This window comes from Spermophilus citellus (assembly GCF_964194105.1).
Source record: "Spermophilus citellus genome assembly, chromosome: 6".
NCBI lineage: Eukaryota > Metazoa > Chordata > Mammalia > Rodentia > Sciuridae > Spermophilus > Spermophilus citellus.
This window is the reverse complement of record NC_138187.1, coordinates 125,075,827-125,098,193: the sequence shown is the minus strand read 5'-3', so window position 1 is coordinate 125,098,193 and position 22,367 is coordinate 125,075,827. Positions and strand designations below refer to the sequence as shown.

Below are 22,367 nucleotides of genomic sequence, written 5' to 3'. Positions count from 1 at the left end.
AATTATGTCATTTGCAGGAAAATGGATGGAACTTGAGAAAAATATGCCAAGTGAAATAAGCCAAACTCAGAAGGTCATGTTTTCTCTTTTGTGGAAGCTAAAGAAGAAAAAGGGAAAAAAAGGTAAGTGGGGGGAATCTCATGAAAATCAAAAGGACTGAAGTTGGGGGAGGTGGAGAACAGAGAAAATACTGGGGAATTATATTAACCAAATTATATTGTTATATCATATGCATGTATGAATATGTAACAATAAATCCTATTATTGTGTACAACTATAATGCACTAATAAAAAATATGAAGAGGTTAAAAAAAAAGGAGTTTTGATCTAACACACACTCCCACGATGATGTGCTATCTTGCCAGAGGCCCCCAAACAATGGGCCAATTGACAGGAACCTCCAAAGCTGTGAGCCAAAATAAAACTTTTCTCTTTATAAGTTGACTGTCTGAGGTACCTGTTATAGTAACAGAAAGCTGACTGACACAGGATGGGGTAGAGGGAGAAAAGCAGCATGTGTTTCGTGTTCTGTAAAAAAACGCAAGATTGAGGGCTGTACTTAAAACGGTTCAGACAAGATGCTAAGCACCTACTAGGCTACGTTTTCCACTGGAGTCTTCAGAGACACTCACCACTCTGGTCCACCTGTGGATCATTCTGTTTGGAGCGGATAGAATTCAGGAAACTTCCTAAGGTCCTTAAGCTGGTTCTTGAAGGATGAGTAACTTGGCTGGGGTAGCAGCATAGAGACATTAAGTAGTCCATGTAGAGAAAACAAGACAAGGAAAGAGATGGAGTGACAACACAGCGCAGCCTTTCAGGAAATGTACCTCGTCCTGTGTGGCAGGAGCAAAAGTGGCAGAGGTGACTGATGAAAGAGGTAAAGCAAATGACAACTGAGTTGTTTGCAGTGTCTTGCACACCAAGGATTTGAACTTGACCTTATAGGTAATAGGGAGCCACAGAAGGATTTTATGCAGAAGCACACAATTATAATTCAGTGCCTACAATAGTTCCTGACACAAAATATTTTTTGAAGAGAGGATCAAATTGGTATTTTAAAAATATTTTTTGAAGAGAGGATCAAATTGGTATTTTAAAAAGATTATCTGGCAAAATTCAATGGATAAATTATAGGAAGGTAGGGAGACCAGCTGAGAAACTAGCAATCAGTTTCATTTTTAAAACTTTTTTTTTTCACATTACTGGCCTTAAACCCAGGGGTGCTCTGCCACTAAGATACATCACCAGTTCTTTTATTTTTGATTTTGAGACACAGGTGCTGAATCTGGCCTCAAACCTGTGATCTTCCGTCCTCAGCCTCCCAAGTATCTGGGATTACAGGCATGCACTGTGCCCAGCTGACAGTTTTAGACTTTAGATCATGGCTGGAGGAAAGGACTGTAAGAGATATATCAAAGGCAGATTTTGATACATTTTGAGCAAAATTAGGGAGCATGGTGCAGACCAACTTCTGTGCAAGATTAACCAAGACCACAGGTATACCAAAATGTCATCATTCTTAGGCTGCTGATATCAAGCAAATTTCTAATCCCCAAAAAAAGAATAGAATGAGACTCAATTATGGATGTTAAACAACCAAGACCCTGAATCTTAAATGCCCATGTCCAATCCTTTTAATTTCTTTAGTACCCAATCCAGCAGGTAGTTTGCTTCCTTCTTCCGTGCATAGGAAGCATCAAATCTAAAGCTACATTTTACTCGGACCCTCAGAGGGAGTGACAGCATCTTACAACAGATGATTAAACTGTCATGGTGTTCAGCTGCTAAGAGAGGCACAGTACCAGAATGCTAGCTCAGCCTGGAGATGATGCAGTCTTATTTACAGATTGACCCAAAGAGGAGAACCAACTTGTCCATGGAACCAATTGGTTACTTATGGAAGAAGAGAACAGCAGAATCCAAGCCTATCACCATTTGTTTACTTAGTCCAGGACTCTTTCTCCTGAGCCACCAATGGCCCTTATGAGGGCTTCTCATAAAATCCTGCATCTCATCTGGAAAGATCTCAAGATGTCATCATGTCCAAGCTCCGTCCTTTGTAGAAATTACCACCAGGGCTCCTGGCAACCATAGGACAAGCAGCACACACCCAAAGGCCATCAGTGATGGCAACACTACACCACCCATTCCTTCTACACCCTACACAAATTGTTGGAATTGTCTTTGTTGTTTTGAATGCCACCATTTCTCCTGAAGCAATAAGCTACTGCTTCTCCTCTGGAGCCCTTTCCCCAAAGAAACAGATCTGTCCAGATCACTAGGTAAACACCTGTTTTCCCTCCAGATGCTTCTATTTCCTGAAAATCACATTTGTTATGAAAGTCACCTGGGGGAAATAAAAATAACTCATGAGTTTGGAAAAGGGAGAGAAGAGTAAACCCAATAAGAACAGAGTAAACCCAAGGGGCCTGATGGATCCATTGAGGCCTTAAGGATCACTAAATTGGAAGAGAGGAAAAAGAAAAGGGGGAAAAAGAAAGTAGGAAGAGAGAAAACATGAAGGGTGGGGAATGACACTCTAGAGCCACCATAGGAGGCCCTGGGGGCTTTCAGGATGGCTACCTCTAATCCTAAACCATAGTCTCACCATGAACTCTCTGTAGGTTCAGGCTTGTTCCCATTGTAACACATGAAGAAATTTGGACTCCCACCAAATCCCTTAAGGAATTATTTATCCTTTAAGCCTGATATCTCAACACACAAATAAACCACAAGTGTAGTTAAAGAAAACTGTTCATCATATTTCACATTCAACATCAGCCTCTCCTTCCTACCTTAGAGCCACAGATCAATGTTTCATGAACTTATTTATCCAATGCAAATTATTGCTTATGCATGAAACAAAAACTTATATCACTACTTATTGAATAGAGCTCTTTTCTGACAAAATTTTATTCACAAAGTAGTCTGCAATTTAACTCCAAAGAGCAAAATCTTTGTGATAAAAATACAGAAAAATCAAGTGCATAAATTATAGCATTTAGGCATATATATCAGTTTCATATTGCTGCTATAACAAATTGACACAACTTTAATGGCTTACAACAGGAAAGATCTATTATCTTACTGTTTTGGAAGTTATAAGACCCGTCTTAGGGAATAAACACAGGTGTCAGCAGAGCTACGTTCCTTCTGAAGGCCCCAAATGGGACAAAAAGAAAAAATGGAAGAGCCTGCTGTGGTGAGTGGGACTCTACAGTTGATCCATTTCTTTGCTTTTTCCAGCTTCTTGAAGCTGCTTGCCTTCTATGACTCATGACCTCTCTTCAAAGCAAGGTAGCATCTTCACATCTCTAAGTACAATCTCTGCCTCTATCAGCATATCTGCCTTCTTAGTTATTACATCTTCTGACTCTGATTCTCCTGCCTCCTCTTGTAAGGGCCCTTATGATTACATGAGGTCCACCTAGATGATTCAAGATTATCACCCCATCTCAAGATCCTTAATGGCACTTGCAACATCCCTTGTTACATAAGGTATTCACAGGTTCTGGGGATTAAGACATGGACATCGTTAGACAGGAGCATTGTTCTGTCTACCATAATACAATGCCTAATTTTTCTAGCTCATTAACTGTACATTACTAATGTATAGAAACTAGAGATTCAGTGGATTTATCAGTAAATGCTGTCTTATCACTACCTTCAAGAGCAATCAAAGCCTGATGCAAAAGCCCAGGGCAGGTGTTATTGAAGGTCATCCTTGTTCCATGTTATAAAAATGTTCTAATATTGCCTAATATTACCCTTGACCTTTTTGCCATTAGAAAGAGAAATTAGGGTCAGTTCTACATTTTACTCAAATTTGATGGATATTCGAATTTTATCATAATAACAGATGCTGGTTTTGAATCCCTTCTATATTGCTAGAAGCCCATTTTTACTTTATACTTTAAAAGAGCTAGCTAAAAGTTTCCAAGGCCAATTCAAATATCTGTATCTGCTTTCTTGGACAGATCAATCTTCAGAATAGATCAGCAATCTTCAGAACAGATCACTGGAACTCCTGGCTACCTGGACCTATGGTAATCCTTCACCAAGTGTTGTAAAAGCCTCAGAAATCAAACTTTAGAATTTCTACTTTATAGGGAAGGATTCCAACATGGCAGCGGGCGCAGAGAGATCAAGTCTCTGACCTCTTCAGCTGTGCAGGCATAGGGAGTCGTAAACAACCTAAATCTGTTTGCTCAGGATCACTAGGCAATGCTGAGCTGACGTGGATCTGGGGCGAACAGTCTGGGCCTCTCAGAACACACACTGAGCCCTGATCGGCTGAATTCAAGCTCCCGTTCGCCTGCTTCCCGCAGACAAACAGCTGTGACTCAGCACTAATCCATCGGACTGAAACAACTGGTCAGCCCTTCTCATCCTACGGAGGTAAATGCCTACCGAGCCTTCATAGGTAGTGGCCACAGGTTTGAAACGGGGCTTGGGAGAGACAGTAAGGACCCACCCGTTGCATTGGTCACCTGGCAAAGGGAAACGAACTGTCGCCATTTGCAAGAGATACCACCATGGCAGAGAACTGATGTCATCAGACTGCGGCGGAGGAGATAACTTCATTGAAACCTGCGGCTACAGGTGTGTAATTCCCTAGCCTTCCCTCTCCACACATCGGGGAAACCTTAAGGGCCCCTCCCACCTCTCCCGTAAGGGCCCCTCCCAGCTCTCCCGTGAGCACGATAGCCAGACTGAGGGAATCTGAGGTGGTGAGGGAACCGTGGCGCGGAACTACCGCTCCCACCAGTGCTGACAGCTGAAGTCTCTTGCACCAGCTACCAGGGGCGTGGCTACCGGGGGGCAAGTAAAATTTGCTGAGGATTCTCAGCCCCAAGCTCTACAAACTTAGGGTCTGAGGGAATGGCAAACTGGAATAGTGTGCCCAGTCGCTCATGAAAACAGGGCTCCCGGGAGCAGCAGACCTGGCGTGTAGCCAGTATTGTGGTGAGCGGCACCCGTGAGAGGGGCCTGGCTAGAGGAAAAGTGGGAAGTGACTAGACACAAGAGGAGGCCCTAGGCACTCAGGATTGGACACTCGCCCAGTCTGGGAGGAGCTGCTGCACAGTGATTGGTTCCCGCGTATTGACAGGAGAAACTTGGCCTGGTGGGCACAGCTCCAGCTACTGGAAGAGAAGTTAATCAAACTCTAAGACTGCATTTATTAGTTTTTTTTTTCTTTTTTTCTTTTCTCTTTTTTTTTTTTTGGATTTGGGTTTTTCTTTCATTTTCATTTTTCTTTCTTGTTTTTTTTTAAATTTTTTTTTACAATTTTTTTTAAATTTTTTTCCTTCTAATTTTAATTTTAATTTTTTTATTATTTTTTTAATTTTTTTTCTTTTTTTATTTCCTATTTTTTCTCTTCTTTCGTCTTTTCATTTCTTTTCAATTATCTTATCCCCCCTTCCTTGAATTCTACCTGCTTACTCTCATTCTCTTTAGTGACTTCTTCCTTCCCCTTCTAATACCTTTCCTCCCAAGCATCTAATAAATTTATAGGAGTAAACAGTAACTCATCAGTCAAACAGAACAAGAAGTAACATGAGCAGCTTTAAAAAGCAAGGAAGAAAAGGAGTACAAACAATGCAGGACAGCCTAAATATTCAGGAGGACCTACAGTCATCAGAAAAATGGTCATATAAAGAACTCAAGGAACACCTTAGACAGATGGAATGGAACCTTAAAGAGGATACAAGACAGCAAATTCAAGCAGCGAAAGAACACATTGAGAATGAATTACATAAACAGATAAAAGAAGAAGTTAAGCATCTTTATCAGGAGATAGAGATTATAAAAAATAATCAAACAATAATTCTACAAATGAAGGAAAAGATAAACCAAATTAAAAACTCAATTGAGAGTATCACTAACAGAGTGGAGCAAGTAGAAGCCAGAACGTCAGATAATGAAGACAAAATATATCATCTTGAAAAGAGTCTAGCCAACTCAGAGAGGCTGGTAAAAAAAAAATCACGAGAAAAACATCCAAGAGTTATGGGATAACATTAAAAAAAAAACAAACTTACGAGTCATTGGGATAGAAGAAGGTACAGAGATTCAAACCAAGGGAATGAGTAACCTGCTGAATGAAATAATTACAGAAAACTTTCCAGAAATAAAAAAGGAAACAGATATACAAATTGAAGATGCATACAGGACACCGAGCACACAAAATCACAGTAGACCAACGCCAAGACACATTGTTATGAAGATATCCAATATGCAGAACAAAGAGAAAATATTAAAAGCTACAAGAGAAAGGAGACAGATTACATTCAGGGGTAAACCAATAAGGTTAACAACGGATTTTTCATCACAGACACTGAAAGCAAGAAGGTCATGGAACAACGTATTTCAAACACTGAAAGACAATGGATGCCAACCAAGAATTCTGTATCCAGCAAAATTAAGCTTCAGGTATGACAACGAAATACAAATCTTTCTTGATAAACAAAAGTTAAAAGAATTTGCAGCCAGAAAACCAGCATTGCAAAGCATTTTGAGCAAAACACTACACGAGGAAGAAATGAAAAACAATAACCAAAACCATCAGTGGGAAGTGCCTCGGTAAAGACAGAGGGCGAGGGGAAAGATAATCATGGAGAAACAAACTAAATTTTTTTAAAAAAGGATAAATAATCAAACATGGATGGACGTACAAACCATATATCAATAGTAACTCTGAATGTTAATGGCTTAAACTCTCCAATAAAGCAACATAGGCTGGTATCATGGATTAAAAAAAACAAATCCAACAATATGCTGCCTCCAGGAGACACATCTGATTGGAAAAGACATACACAGGCTGAGGGTGAAAGGATGGGAAAAAAATATACCACGCACACGGTCCTCGTAAGCAAGCAGGGGTGGCTCATATCGAATAAAATCGACTTCAAGACTAAGTTAATCAAAAGGGATAAAGAAGGACATTATATACTGTTAAAAGGAACCATTCACCAACAAGACATAACAATTATCAATATTTATGCACCAAATAATGGTGCTGCGACATTCATAAAACAAATTCTCCTCAAGTTCAAGAATCAAATAGACCACAACACAATAATTATGGGTGACTTCAACACACCTCTCTCACCATTGGACAGATCCTCCAAACAAAAGTTGAATAAAGAAACTATAGAACTCAATACCACAATCAATAACCTAGACTTAACTGACATATATAGAATATATCAACCATCATCAAATGGATATACTTTTTTCTCAGCAGCACATGGATCCTTCTCAAAAATAGACCATATATTATGCCATAGGGCAGCCCTCAGTAAATATAAAGGGGTGGAGATAATACCATGCATTTTATCTGATCATAATGGAATGAAACTGGAAATCAATGATAAAAGAAGGAAGGGAAAATCCTACATCACATGGAAAATGAACAATATGTTACTGAATGATCAATGGGTTACAGAAGACATAAAGGAGGAAATCAAAAAATTCTTAGAGATAAATGAAAATACAGACACAACATATCGGAATCTATGGGACACAATGAAAGCAGTTTTAAGAGGAAAATTCATTGCCTGGTAGTCATTCCTCAAAAAAAGAAAAAACCAACAAATAAATGAGCTCACACTTCATCTCAAAGCCCTAGAAAAGGAAGAGCAAAACAACAGCAAATGTAGCAGAAGGCAAGAAATAATTAAAATCAGAGCGGAAATCAATGAAATTGAAACAAAAAAAACTATTGAAAAAATTAACAAAACTAAAAGTTGGTTCTTCGAAAAAATAAGATCGACAGACCTTTAGCCATGCTAACGAAGAGAAGAAGAGAGAGAACTCAAATTACTAACATACGGGATGAAAAAGGCAATATCACAACAGATGCTACAGAAATACAGAAGACAATTAGAAATTATTTTGAAAACCTATATTCCAATAAAATAGAAGATAGTGAAGACATCGATAAATTTCTTAAGTCATATGATTTTCCTAAACTGAGTCAGGAGGATACACACAATCTGAACAGACCAATATCAATGGATGAAATTGAAGAAGCCATCAAAAGACTACCAACCAAGAAAAGCCCAGGACTGGATGGGTATACAGCGGAGTTTTACAAAACCTTTAAAGAAGAATTAATACCAATACTTTTCAAGTTATTTCAGGAAATAGAAAAAGAGGGAGCTCTTCCAAATTCATTCTATGAGGCCAACATCACCCTGATCCCGAAACCAGACAAAGACACCTCAAAGAAAGAAAACTACAGACCAATATCTCTAATGAACCTAGATGCAAAAATCCTCAATAAAATTCTGGCGAATCAAATACAGAAACACATCAAAAATATTGTGCACCATGATCAAGTAAGATTCATCCCTGGGATGCAAGGATGGTTCAATATACGGAAATCAATAAATGTTATTCACCACATCAATAGACTTAAAGAACCATATGATCAGCTCGATAGACGCAAAGAAAGCATTCGACAAAGTACAGCATCCCTTTATGTTCAAAACATTAGAAAAACTAGGATAACAGGAACTTACCTTGACATTGTAAAAGCTATCTATGCTAAGCCTCAGGCTAGCATCATTCTGAATGGACAAAAGTTAAAGGCATTCCCTCTAAAATCTGGAACAAGACAGGGATGCCCTCTATCACCACTTCTATTCAATATAGTTCTCGAAACACTGTCCAGAGCAATTAGACAGACGAAAGAAATTAAAGGCATAAAAATTGGAAAAGAAGAACTTAAATTAGCACTATTTGCAGATGACATGATTCTATACCTAGAAGACCCAAAAGGGTCTACAAAGAAACTACTAGAACTAATAAATGAATTCAGCAAAGTGGCAGGATATAAAATCAACACGCATAAATCAAAGGCATTTCTGTATATTAGCGACAAAACTTCTGAAACGGAAATGAGGAAAAACACTCCATTCACAATATCCTCAAAAAAAATAAAATACTTGGGAATCAACCTAACAAAAGAGGTGAAAGATTTATACAATGAAAACTACAGAACCCTAAAGAGAGAAGTAGAAGAAGATCTTAGAAGATCTTAGCAAGACCCCGTCTCAGAATAAAAAGTAAAAGGGGCTCTGTGGCTCAGTGGCAGTGGAATGGGGCTCTGTGGCTCAGTGGCAATGGGTCCAATGCCTAGTACCCCCCCAAAAAAAAAGAGAGAGAAAAAAGGCAACAGACATTCTAGATGATCTTTTCCGGGGGTCTCCTCATCCACATTTGTCTCAATTACTTCTGCTCCTCATACGCCAAAAGATTGAGTTTTTTCAGCATAATCCTAAGGATGCTTAAACCATGGTTTTCCTGCCCCAGTAGATGCATTACTATATAGTAGTTTAAGTGAAAGCACTAGTTTGTAATCCAGACTTAAAACCAATTGTTATTTTCTCCCCTATCGAATTCAAAGTAAAAATAACACCAAAACATAAGTTTTAAGTCTAATTTAGACAAGAAAGCTCTTTTCATCTCGTGACTACAAATAATTTTAAAAAATAATTATCAAATGGTTAAAAATGTTTCCTTATTTCTTTTAGTGCCAATGCTTGCCAGTGTTGAGTCATACACCTTCTCTATCCAGTGCTCAGTGGATGAAAATACTATTTGTATTTTACTTATGCAGTTGGTGAAAAATCCAAAGCAATGTGAAAGTGAGTTACTTGCTACATCCTAGATGTCTGAGTTCCAGTCCTGTCTCCATATTTCACCAGCTAGGTAACTTTGTGTAAGGTGTTTTATTGTCTCGGCTTGTTTGTGAAGTAGGAATGGAATATGTCTAATGGTTTGTAAGGATTATATAAAATAGGCCTCATATGTAACAAGTGCCGAGTATATTTTAGCTCTAATAGTATTGTAACTTTTTCCACTCCTGACATTCCTCCATAGTCATCCAAACATCTTTAAAGACTTCAGTGTCCTGGTCATTGGCTATGAGAAAATATAGATGGAAAATAACAGTCCTGACCTTACCATTTATAATATAGAAATAAACAGGTTTTTAAATGGGCAAATGCAAGAATGCTATAAATTACTGGATTTAAAATGAAAAAGTCTATAATAGGCTACAGTCCAGAATGGCAAAAATTTCTGAAGGCCCAGAAATGTCTAAAAACCAATATTACTGAGGTACGGTGGCACACTCCTGTAATTCCAGAAACTCAGGAGGTAGAAGCAGGATTGCAGGTTCAAGGCCAGCCTTAAAAACTTAGTGAGACACTGTTTCAAAATAAAAAATTTTCAAAAAGGACTGGGGAATGTAGCTCAATGGTGAAGCGCTCCTGGATTCAATTGCCAGTATCAAAAATTATATATCTCATATAACATTTATCTAATTCAAAAGCAACACATTTATTCAAATATGCAGGGTATAGTATATAAAATTGATTTCAGGGAAAATTAGCAGATATTTTGAAAAGCCACATTGCCCCAGAAGATAATTTTTCTCAGACACAGTAAGAGATAACCTTCTGAATTCGGAAAATGTTAAAATATAAAAGAGCATGTGGAATCAACTGAAATGTGTATATGTAGATGTGGACATATCTGAGAGCTAGTTCAAACTTTTAGTTCCAAATAACAGGTAAACTGAGTTGTCTTCCTGTGGTTACTTTCACTATAACCCACTCCAAATTTATCCTGTACGGTTAAGTACTTTTTCCACTTTTGGTAACATCTCTTTTCCTATAAAACCAAGTTCAAACTGTTTAACATAAATTTAACCTTGTCTTTTACCATCTGCTTTTACTTCCCAACCCCCAGTCGTTTTTACTATCCTATGATGCCTCACCTGTCAGCCCCACTCCATCTGAACTGACATACTCTTTTCCAAAGATGTTTACCACTTCTTTGGAATATCTACTGTATTTATCAGTTCCTTTGAATGTTTATCTACTACCATTTATTGCCAACTTATTTTTCAACTGTTACCTCCCAGCAGAAGTTCAAGGAAAAATTTTTATGTGAGCCTATTTGTGGAAATCCTGAGGTTCAATTAACACATTCATGTACTAACTTTTAAGTTTTGGATGATCACATAGGTACAAAATATTTCATAATCTTTATTAGTAACAATGCTTACAAGTAAAAACTAGGAAGTGTCAAAAGCAGCAGCTTACCTGTAACTATATAAATCTAATTTTAATGATTATAACCAAAAGAAAAGATTCATAGGCATTGAGTTTTTCCTATTAGTGGACCTTGATAGTGAGCTACCCTTTCAATTTCTACTACAATTTTTGCCCACATTTGTTTCCTTCAATACCACTGTCCTGAAATCATTATTCTGCACACTAGCAACATTTGTTATTGAACTACACCTTTCAACTCAATACCTGAATCCCATTTCTTTCACAAAACCCACCCTAGTGTTAAAGGGAAGGCCATATGCACAGAACAAAGTAGATATGAAAATTAGTTTATTTTCTACTTAACTTTTAATAAATGAGAAGAAACACAGTAGTCTGTCTCATATAGAACATTTATAATACATAACAATCCATAAAGCCTCGTGGTGAGGTAGGAACAGCTTTCAAAAATAACACACAGTCAAAAAACATACAAAAAGTTAGAAGTTAGGTAAAATGTTGCAGCACTAAAAGACAGTTTATCTGTATCTGCATTTAATGAGATGATAACTGCATTTAACTGTGCCATATCTGGCCCAAAAGACAGGCAACAGCAGACACAAAAACAACACAATTATGAAAGTTTCATAAGAATCACAGAATACACTTCATTGTGCTGTTTCAAGGCAGAACCATAACATGGCAATTTGTGTCTTTTTATATATAACCACATATTAATTGTATGTTACATTCCCTTCAGCATCTTTTTGCCAAAGACACTGAACCATAAAATTTTTGGTTTAAAAGTTTAAATTGTATAACATACAAAAGGCTCTTGTGCCAGTGAAAATGACTGCTAAACATTCCAGAGCTTGTTAGTGAAACAAATTAGCATCACCACATATTGGTAGAGCTACATCAAAATAGTGCTATTACAATTCCCATTTCAGAGACACGGAACACTGTATGACACAGTTTCAATTTAAACAACAAACAAACAAACAAACAAAACCTCCACTTTCCCAAGAGTTTTAACACTGTTTTATCACTTAACTGAAACTCAGTATTAAAATAAATATTTTTAAATTGCAGAATTACTCTCCATATTTGTGTATATGTGAACATCTTAAGACAGCAGGTTAATGACATGTTTATCATTCATATGAGATCTGCTTATAAACAGTAAATATCTTCAACTCAATACCAGTTAACCTACTAAACATTTCACATTAGGTTCCATAGGTCTTTTCCCTTAAATTTTTCAAAAATTCAAAATTAACCGAATGCTAACAAGACACAAATGTTAACATAACCTTCTACCTAGAATGATTTTCCAAGGTGCACTTAATGGAAATTTTTCCTATTCAAACTACATACCTTAGGATAAAGTTATTCAGCATTTTGATATACATACAGCCAAATTTTAGAGAATTTTTATTTTTCAGGTTCCAGTCCAAACTTTTATAATGTAGATATCTTCCAGAATAAACAATCATACAAGCTAAAAGTTAACAATAGAGAATTAAGTCTCTCATCACTAAGGCTGCATTTGGCTTGGAAAAATTCCTGGTTAGTTTTAAATCAGGCATATGCAGCACCTTCTTCTCAATAAAATTTTCAGACAAGTTTCTAAACATTCTACACTGATCTTGCTCAAATATAAAAGAGCCAGTAGGAGAGATGCAACTCCCAAAACTGATGCAGTGTTATAAAACAGCATATTTAAATAATGGATGTAAGTCTCCCAATAATTCAGGATATTTCTTGCATTTTCTTTCCGGAAGGAATAAACTATTTTGAGAAAGACACTTAAATCCCGCAACATTTAAATATAAAAGCATGTCTTTTTTTCTTAAAGATAATGCTAATATAGCTAAAAATGGGTTAGAAAGTGCATTGTAAAGAAATAAATAATTCTCTGCTAAAACTCAAAAGGTGAGTCAGTGCCCACTGATTTTGCTATGACAGAGTCCTTTGAAAAAAGAAAATCCTATGGTACCACTTTGTTACACATAAGCTACTTAAAAATTATGAAAAGTGAAATATCTAAAACCTAAAGGCTATCCCTTCAAAGCACTTTTGAAAAATAAAACAAAGCCCTTGTCCCATGCTCATATACCATTTTAAAAAATTCTCACTCTGGTGATGTCTTCTACTTAGGTGTTATACCACCTTTAAGACAGACCCCAAATGGAACATTGTAAAGAAAACCCCACTGAATGTAATATATTTTACCAGTTATCCTATTATATCATTGCTAAAATGTTTAGGTAACAAATTGTTTTGAGATCTTAATAAAATGTTCTATAAAGTATTAAATCAGGAATGTACATGATACAATAAAATTTGCAGCTTTCTCTTGTTCACCCAGATAGGTTGCTCAATTTCATGTTTAAAAAGAAAAAACACCTTTTGCAAAACTCAAAGCAACTACTAAGTAAAGAATTGAATGACACACTATCAGATAAGAGTATTAAAAGATCAAGATATATTGCAAATTGGCAGGTTATGGTTTGGCCCATTATAATATATGTGAACTTACAAACTATGTTCCTAAGATTACCTCATTCTCATTGGAAAAACCAGCTGTTCTTAAATAGACCCATTGCCAGCAACAGGCATATATTAGGGGAAAAAACACCATCTACAACAAAAGATCATCTCTTTAAAAACTGTCATATTCAAACACTTTCATCTTAAGACCTATTAAGCAATGAATTATTTTAAATCCCAAAAGTAGTCAGCTATAAAAGTTACTGAAGTAGTCAGAATACCTTGTTTCTAGAAAAATAGAGCTATACATGATAACTGATATTAATATCCATTCTTCTGAGGACAAAAATCTTCATTTTCTTCACAAAGCAGAACCCCCTTCTTCTAACAAGAAAAATATAACTTAAATAACCTTAAAATATTTGTGTTGGATTTAAAATCTATAGCAATAATCAAATAGCCAAGAACAATTTCCTGGATGGAAAGCATGACATTCTGCAAAATAAGTCACTGGTCTAAGAACTAAGCAATGTCAAGAACTGATGACTTACAGAATCTTCAATTCTCCCTTAATTATTAATTTTGCTAAGAATATCCAGATTGTATTAACCATCTTTCTTTTCTTTCAAGTTAGTGGTTCTTGGCAAAGCACAAGTTATAAATGGTTGTATTCAAAAAGCTGTTTAAATCCATTCATGATTAGTCACCATGAAATGCCTTTTACTTCAAAGTTTTTTTTAAACACCCACAATTTAAAAGATTACATTAATACCTTGCATTTAGCAAGCTAAGATCAAGTTAAAATCCTTAAAAATATTTAGATATTTTGTGAGTAAACTTTCAGCTCAATGTTTCTAATACCAATCTTTCAAAGAAAGTAATGCTGGTGAACATGTTCATGTTTTAGGCTAAACTTGGTAGAAGAAAGGAGTTGAAATTCTCAAGATAATTTAGAGATGTAGTCTGAATATTAACATACAATAGTTTAAAGTATTTAGTTTGGTTCTTCCCTGCTCTAACTCCCTATTTAGCCTATTATGTGTAAACTCTAATTCAATTTTTTAATTGTCTGTTTATTGGATTAATGTATAGCAATATAGAATACGGAATAGTAACTGATCTTATTTTTCTGCTCATAGCCATGAGTCACTCTTAAAATACGCTGCCATTATACTATGTAATGATTTCAAAGGGCAAGTAAACATTACCCAAAACTTGATTTTACAGGTCTACCAATTATAATCCTAATAAAGAATAACAATGGGGGGAAAGAAAAGCAGAGAAATTCCAGTAACAATTTTTAATTTATTTATCCCCCTAATTTTTTATCATGGGAAAACCGGAAATCAAATGTCATTATGTTATATAAGGTTTATACTTACTTTAAACAAAAATGTAACATAGTGTTAAAACTGGCTTTCAAAAATTGTTACAGCATAGCTGTACTCTGCACTAATAATCACAAAGTTGTAATATAGAACTCTGTTATGCAGTCCCATTATGTTCTTACAAAAATAGAATTAAACTGTGTGACCAGACAAGGACTTCAATTACACTACTTGGCAAACTTAGAATTTCAATGGAGTCTTTTTCCTCTTGCAGTTTAAAGCAAAAGTCAAATATCACATCTTTTTCAAGACTCACAAAGATGATTCAGGTTGCTTGTTTGGCACTTTTTTAATCTCTATCACAACAGCAGGGATGTTTTCAACTTTAGTCCTCCTGGGCTTCTTCTCTAGATTGTCACTAAGTTCTAAACAAGAAATGCTAACTGCTGGGCCCTTTTCTGCATCCTTTCCAGGATGGGCTGGTGGCCGTGTCCCACAACATTGCTTCAAAGCACACTGAGTCCTGCAGGCAAGTTCACAAGGGACTACACTTGCATTAGAGCCTACACTAGCAAATTCAGGCTGAATGGTGGTAGCGTGAATTCCGTGATTATGAAAAACGCTTTTAATGGTTTTAGCCACCTGCATGTATGATGCTGGGTCTTCGCATTTTATGTGAGCAGTGGCAATGATTCTGCTTCCAGCAAGTTGCCAAACATGTAATTCGTGAACTTCCTCAACTCCTTCAACATCTTGAAGTTCTTTTAGCAAATGTCTGATATCAATTTGTTTAGGAACAGTTTGTAGTAGAATAAGAGCAGATTCCTTAAGTAATGGGTAAGTTGTGTAAAGAAGTATACAAACCATTACAATACAAAGAGTTGGATCTAAATATAGTACCCAGCAAGGACCAGCCTCATGAACTGATGCATGAGTATTATTAATTTTGTCTACATAAGCTTTGCAGGGATCAGGGAAACATGGGTTCACACAAAAATCCCCTTCAGAACAACCTTTCCAAGAAAAGAAAAAGAGCAAGGCATTTACTACTACAATCACTGAACCCAAGGCATCTCCAAGGACATGCAGAAAAACTCCACGCATGTTAAGTTGTCCGGCCCTATCATCTTCTTCTTCCAAATTCATATCATCAGGTTCTCTGATAAGATTCCCATTCACTTGTACTTCCACTGCATCATCACTTCTGGATTTTTCTGGATCTACAAAGAAAAAAAATATTACCAAACACATTTGAAGTGTTTTTATGTAAACATCCTTTTCTAATTCAAATGGTAAAGAAGGTAAAATTAAAAAACAAACAAACAAACAAAAAAAAAACACCAAAGTATGCTCAGAGTAATTTCATATAAATTGACATTCTGGGAACAAGCCAGGACATAATGGCCAGGGCTAAATTAAGTCATTAAAATAATGCTTCTCCACTCTCCTAATTACTCTCTCTCCTTCCTAAAAAGTATATCTTTTCTATGGGGGTGAGGGTCCTATAAACATTCTGCTGCATTTTTTGGCATATACAAAAGAAAACACAGAACTAAAGATTATCATCCATTAAATGCAACTGTGGATATACCTACTAATATAAAATGCCTAATTTAACACTGGACTTTCTCTACCATCATTGAGGTAGATTGTGAGAATAAAACCAGTTCTAACTTGTGAAGGTTTATCAAGAACATAAAAGATACTTTAGGTAGAGAGGGTCTAAAAACTAACAAATCAACAATTTAATCACAGAGACTATTAGTAAAGTTGGAACTAAATGATCACTACCTACCCTAAAAGCTTTAAAGTCCCAAGTACTGATTTTTAAAAGGAATTATACACCAGACAGAGTAGCTTAATTTTCTCTAGAATAACACCCTGCCAAATGGAATGAGAAAAACACAATATTAATTAAACCTTTTCAATGCACAACTAAAACTTCACTAACATGATATCCTGCATTTGAAAAAGAAAATTGTCTCTGTAGAATGATACAACCAGGTAAATAAACACATATGGGGAGGAAAATGGAAGAAAATACAAACTGTTAACACCTGTGCGTGAGTAGTATTGGTTGACTCTTTCATTCCTTTTTTTCAACATTTTCCACATTTCCTTCCAGAGTACTTATATTTTTAATGAAGGCTTTTAATTCTAAACATAAGATGAATGCATTACCATCACTTTTACATTAGTACCATTATGAAAAAAGTCCTAAGTGAAGTAAATGTTAAACATGCCCCAACAGGTCCCTAAGCCTATGATTTTCAGGATTAGGTGTCAATTAAGTGAAATACACACTGGTGTTCATAAAAGAAACCTTTAACCAGGGTTTATACGCTCTAAATGCATCATTATGAAACTTGTTCAATGGACATAAGAACTACTTTTGGGGAGGAAGGGTTCCTACAGCCCAACATCTAGGACCAATTGGGAGTTTTTTGCGTTTCCCAGGAGGGCAAGAAATTGAACTTGGAAAGCATTCTGACCCTGTTACGCAAAACCAGACAAGTCTCTAAAAAATACAACCTGTAAAGACATTTAAATGCGGGTGCAGGGTGCAATGGGATGAGTCTCCCCCGACGTTCCTACCCTCAGACCCACAGTCCCTCCACTTTCAAGTGAATCGCGCCCCCACGCTCCTCCGCCAGGATGAAAGGGGGAGAGTGCGGGTCACCGACCCAGCCGGGAGGAGGCGGCGCGACCTGGGCGCGCGGGCACAAGGGGGCGTGCGGGCCATCCCGCCGAGGGCCAGGCGAGGGTCCGGGCTGCCCAAACCAACCACCTGCGGCGGCGACTTTCCCTGCTTACCTGCAGAGTCCAGTTTCAGCCCGTTGGAGTTGCTGGTATTGGCCACCAGGGTGTTGGTCTCCTCCTGGTCTGGCCCGGGCTCGCCCGGGGCCACGCTGACATCGTTGTCCCCGGTGCGGTTGCTCTTGACGCGGACCCCTTTGGGGAGGCCGTGGCTGTGGCCGTGCCCCCCGTGCGAGTGGCTGTGACCGGAGTCCTGGCTGAAGCCGCTGTGATGGTGGAAGAGACAGAGCCCCAGCACGTTGACCAGCAGCCCGGCCACGCCGACTCCGAGGACCACCAGCGGCTGCTGCATCTCGTGCGGCTCGATGAAGCGCTCGATGGCTTCCAGCAGGATGGCGAAGCAGAGGCCGGTCAGGAAGATGGCGTTCACCAGAGCCCCCATCACCTCGGCCCGGATCCAGCCGAACGTGTTCTTCTGGGTGGCGTGGGTCCGCCGGGCGAAGCGCTCGGCCACCAGCGCCACCACGAGCGCCAGCACGTCCGACAACATGTGGAAGGAGTCGGAGAGCATCGCCAGCGACGAGGTCACCCGGCTGACCACCACCTCCAGCACCATGAACATGAAGGTCAGCATCAGCATGCACAGCAGCCGGCCCCGGTTCTGACCCCAGCACCCCATGGCTGCGGCTCGGTGGCCCGCCGCAGGCGGCCGGGCGACTCGGGAGGCGGCGGCTAGGCGCCGAGGGTCGGCGACCGGGCGACCGAGGAAGGCGGGCGGCGCGGGGCTCTCACGGCCCGCGGCGGGCCGCTCGGGAAACCGCTGCGGGGCCCCCGCGGCCGCACGGGGGCGAGCCCGGGGTCAGGCCGCCGCGCCCCGCGCCAGTAGGCGTCTCGGCCGGCTGGCGGCGCGCAGCTCTTCAGGCGTCCGTCCTCGGAGCCGGCGCCGAGGCCCGGCTCGGCCCCAGCAGCCCCCACACACGCACCCGGGCGGAGGCGGCGGCAACGGCGGCGGCGGGGGGCTGGGACTTCCAGAGCCGGGGGACCGAGAACAGGCGGGCGGCGGACGAGGGCGGCGGGTGGCTCCGCGCTGAGAAGGCTCCGAGCATCTGAGGGCTCTCCTTGCTCGTCTCCTTGGCTGTGGCTGGACTGAGGCGCCCACGGCTGAAGCGCTAAAGAGGCGGCAGCCACAGCAGCTGCACTCGGCCCGGTTTCGGGCGCCTTCTTCGCCCCCCCGCCTTTGCAGACGGTTTACAAAAAAACTTTGCTTTGCACTCGGAACCCCCGTTTTCACACGGACCCGAGCGTGACAAGGCCCCGGCGCCCCGCCCCCCAGACCCGGCACGCTTCCCCATTGGCCAGGAACCCTACGACAGCCGTCGCGTCCCTCCCATACGCGCTCGCTACTGGATGGAGACGCGGAGGGGCGGGAGTGGGGCGGGGTCTCGGCTTCAACCGAGGGAGGCGGGGCCTTTCCCTCCTGGAGCCGGGCGTGGGCCCGGGGCCGCGGCCGGGTGCAGCGGCGGGCGTCGTGGGGGAGGGTCCGGGGTGCGGGCCGCGTGCAGCAGAGGGGGAGGAGCGGGCAGGCAGACCTCCCCCACCCGCGATGTTGCGGGGTCCTGGTTTCGGCTCTGCCGGTCCTCACAGCCCCCAGCACACCTGCGGGGGCCAAGCTTTAGACAGACTTTGATCCTAGGAGCCGAGTCCACGTGGGGGCGGGCCGCCGGGCGGCTGTGTGACAGACCCGCCACCTGGGAGGGGCCGGGAGCAGAGCCCCTGTGTGCGGGGCCCTCGGGTGCGTCCTCCGGGCACAGGAGCCTGAGATTAGGCCAACAGACTCATAAACAAGTGCTGCACGTAACTTATGACTCTCGGCTTAGCACCAAGCTGAGGAGTTAGCCCTCAGGCGAGTGGCCTGAACCGAGAATCTTCGTAAATGGTTTAGTAAAGTGAATTACTCCTATCATCACCTCCCCGGGAGACCTTGGGTAAATCAGGTATTTCTGTCACTGATTATCTAAGAACAGTTTAGGGACGGACTTCAAGCTGGAGAAACCTGGGCTCTGATCCTTGCCTTGTCGCAAGCCAGCTGCGTGACTTTGACCAAGTCACCTAATCTCTCTACACCTGTTCATCTATAAAGTAAAGGACTGAACAAGTGGAACTCTTAAGATTCCTTCTAACTCCAAAATTCTAAAGGCTCTATGATTTCACACTTTATTTATAGACCACAAACAGCGGAACCCTGTGTTGGCTGCTAGGGGGAGGGGGAGGGGCAGTAAAAATACAAAAGAAAAAGCTGTCCAGGTGGAGGTAGAATATAAAAAATTTTAAGTTTACTATGAAGTGCTCTTCGTAAGTTTTGCTAACCCTAAGTTTAGATTGAACGAATGTGTACTGTGGAGATATATATATATATATATATATATATATATATATATATATATATGTTTAGAGAGAGAGAGAGAATGAATAATCTGGAAGCCAAGACTTCCTGATCGAAAGTGGGCTGGTAACTGGAGTCAACAAAATGGCCTGAGATGGACATTTAAGGCCTCACCTCTGAACTGGATGAAGGACCCCCCAACTAACTGCTCCAGGTTGCTATAAGTGTAGTGCCAGTCATTGCCTTAAGATGCCTAGGTAAGGCTTATTTGGAGCTGTGTTGTTTTGCCCACCCCCCCCCACCCATTTATTCTTATACATTTTTTGTGATGTGTATATGGTGTGTTTGTCATCTCCCCATCTAGCTTGGAGAGCCAGATGTTCATCTTCCGTTTCTGCTTGGATGGGATATAGAAGAATGGAGGAAAGTTTGCAAGACATTATAAAAGAAGAATTGACAGAATTTGATGATTTATTGGTTATTGGGAGGGAGAAAAATAGGAGAATTTCAACAAAGATAATTACAATGTTTCCAATCTGACAAAATAGTGCTTTAGTAAGGAGGTTGGGAAGGGGTGTAACACGGGGTCACTTGTTGCTTTGACTATATCCCTTGTGGCTTTGAAACTTACATGTTTTTTTTCTTTTCCCCAACCTCCTCCCTGACCACCTCCTCTCTGATCTTTTCCCTAATCATCCTCCTTTCAGATCTTCTCCTCCCAGATCTTCTTTTCCCTAACCACCTTCTTCCTAATCTCAAGTTAGTTTAAGGGGTTAATAATGAGCTCCATTTATAAATGTGATTTTGAAGTGACATATGGATGGTGGCAATGCTAAGAATTGGATTTATGAACTTTAGGACCACCAATCTCCCCTTCTTTGTGGACAAGTGACATTTTTCTCTGAACATATGTAAACACAGCTCCCAGTGAAACTGTTTATACAGAAATTGGGGAGCCACTCGTGGTTAAAATGTTCTCATGGGAATGGCCAGGGGACAGTTGGAGGACCATTTTGCTTCTACTGGAGGCTTCTGTGCATCCCATCGAATGCAAGAATTTGATATCCAAAGAAAAACCAATAAGTGCAAAAGGCAGTCTTGCTTCACAAACAGGGTAACAGTCTTTCAATAAACAGGCTAAATTAGGAGATGTTTAGACCCATATAAAAAAGTGAGTTATAGTCAACTCAGTAGCCACTTATGAGAACCTACTCTGTGCAACATTTAAGCCATTTCCCAAACAATGTGCTTTATTCCCTCATAACCTGGTGGGGCAGGGGACACTACATTTTCCAGGTTGTCAGAGAAGTCATAATCATGTGCTCCAGATAAATATTTTTAGAGTAGAAAAATATTTCAATCAAATAAACTTTCCTTTTGCCCAGCATTGTGTGGACAAAATACTCTTACAGCTTGACTACCAAGTTTCTCTCTTTTCAGCCGGTTATCCTAGGAGTTTTGGCACAGTCACAAGTGGATTAAAATAAAGTGACCATACCATTATTCACCAACACTCCCAGAGGTTGTGACCCCCCAGGTTGAGAAAGATGGCTTGATTTTTTTCTTCTTAATTTTTGAGAACTTGCCTGATACCATGCTTAGTATCCAAACTGACAAACACAGCATACTTTGAAGATGAGAGAATAATGTTCCTTTTGGAAAGAGACTGCCAATTTGAATGCAAGTCAACTGCTTAACACACATCCTACAATCTCAGCCCTCTGGCCCTATCCTTGCTCTCAGTTAGAGTTTGAAAAAGTCTTGTAGGATTCTTGTAAAAGCTGTGAGGTACAAACAGACCTCTGAATTTTGGTTATCAAAAATCATGTGTGTATAAAGCTCTGCCTTGCGTGGAAAGACAGAAGAACAAAACATGTGAAAATCGGGTTGTATTTGATTCAGTTGACACTAAATCACTTCTTTTTTAAAATATTTTTTAATTGTTGATAGACCTTTATTTTTTTTTATTTATATATGGTTCTGAGAATCGAACCCAGTGCCTCACACATGCCAGGCAAGTGCTCTACCGCTGAGCCACAGCCCAGCCCTTAAATCACTTCTAATGTTCAATCTTGAAACAAAACTCATGTGGAAATCAGGTTTTGTTTGTTTTTTCATCTTTTGGAACTACATGAATGATTCTTGCAAATATGAACTGAAATTTCTAGCAACAATTCAAGGACCAAGGTTTGGGGTTTATTTTAGCTGCTCCCAGTCCTTTGGGAGAACAAAGAATAAACAAGTAACAATGCTAGTAACAAAACCCAGAAACAGCACAAAAAGTCCCAGAGGTATAAGGGAAACCATAAGAAAGAAATGCTCAGAGCAGGAAAC

The 22,367-nt window shown here is 39.9% G+C and overlaps 1 protein-coding gene across 1 annotated transcript; it reads right to left on the bottom strand.

Moving 5' to 3' along the window:
* Positions 1-11,260: 11,260 nt before the first annotated feature.
* Positions 11,261-18,992, bottom strand: SLC30A1 (solute carrier family 30 member 1). Its single transcript, XM_081299353.1, has 2 exons — positions 17,708-18,992; positions 11,261-16,113 (listed from the first exon to the last, which is right to left on the bottom strand). The coding sequence occupies exons 1-2, from the start codon at positions 18,327-18,329 to the stop codon at positions 15,206-15,208; spliced, it is 1,530 nt and encodes a 509-aa protein (XP_081155479.1). The 5' UTR covers positions 18,330-18,992; the 3' UTR covers positions 11,261-15,205.
* Positions 18,993-22,367: the final 3,375 nt, after the last annotated feature.

Coding starts and splice junctions, on each gene's coding strand:
- SLC30A1 (XM_081299353.1), bottom strand. CDS start 18,329: ATGGGGTGCTGGGGTCAGAACCGGGGCCGGCTGCTGTGCATGCTGATG. Junction 16,114..17,707: donor GCTGAAACTGGACTCTGCAG/GTAAGCAGGGAA, acceptor TTTTCTTTGTAG/ATCCAGAAAAATCCAGAAGT.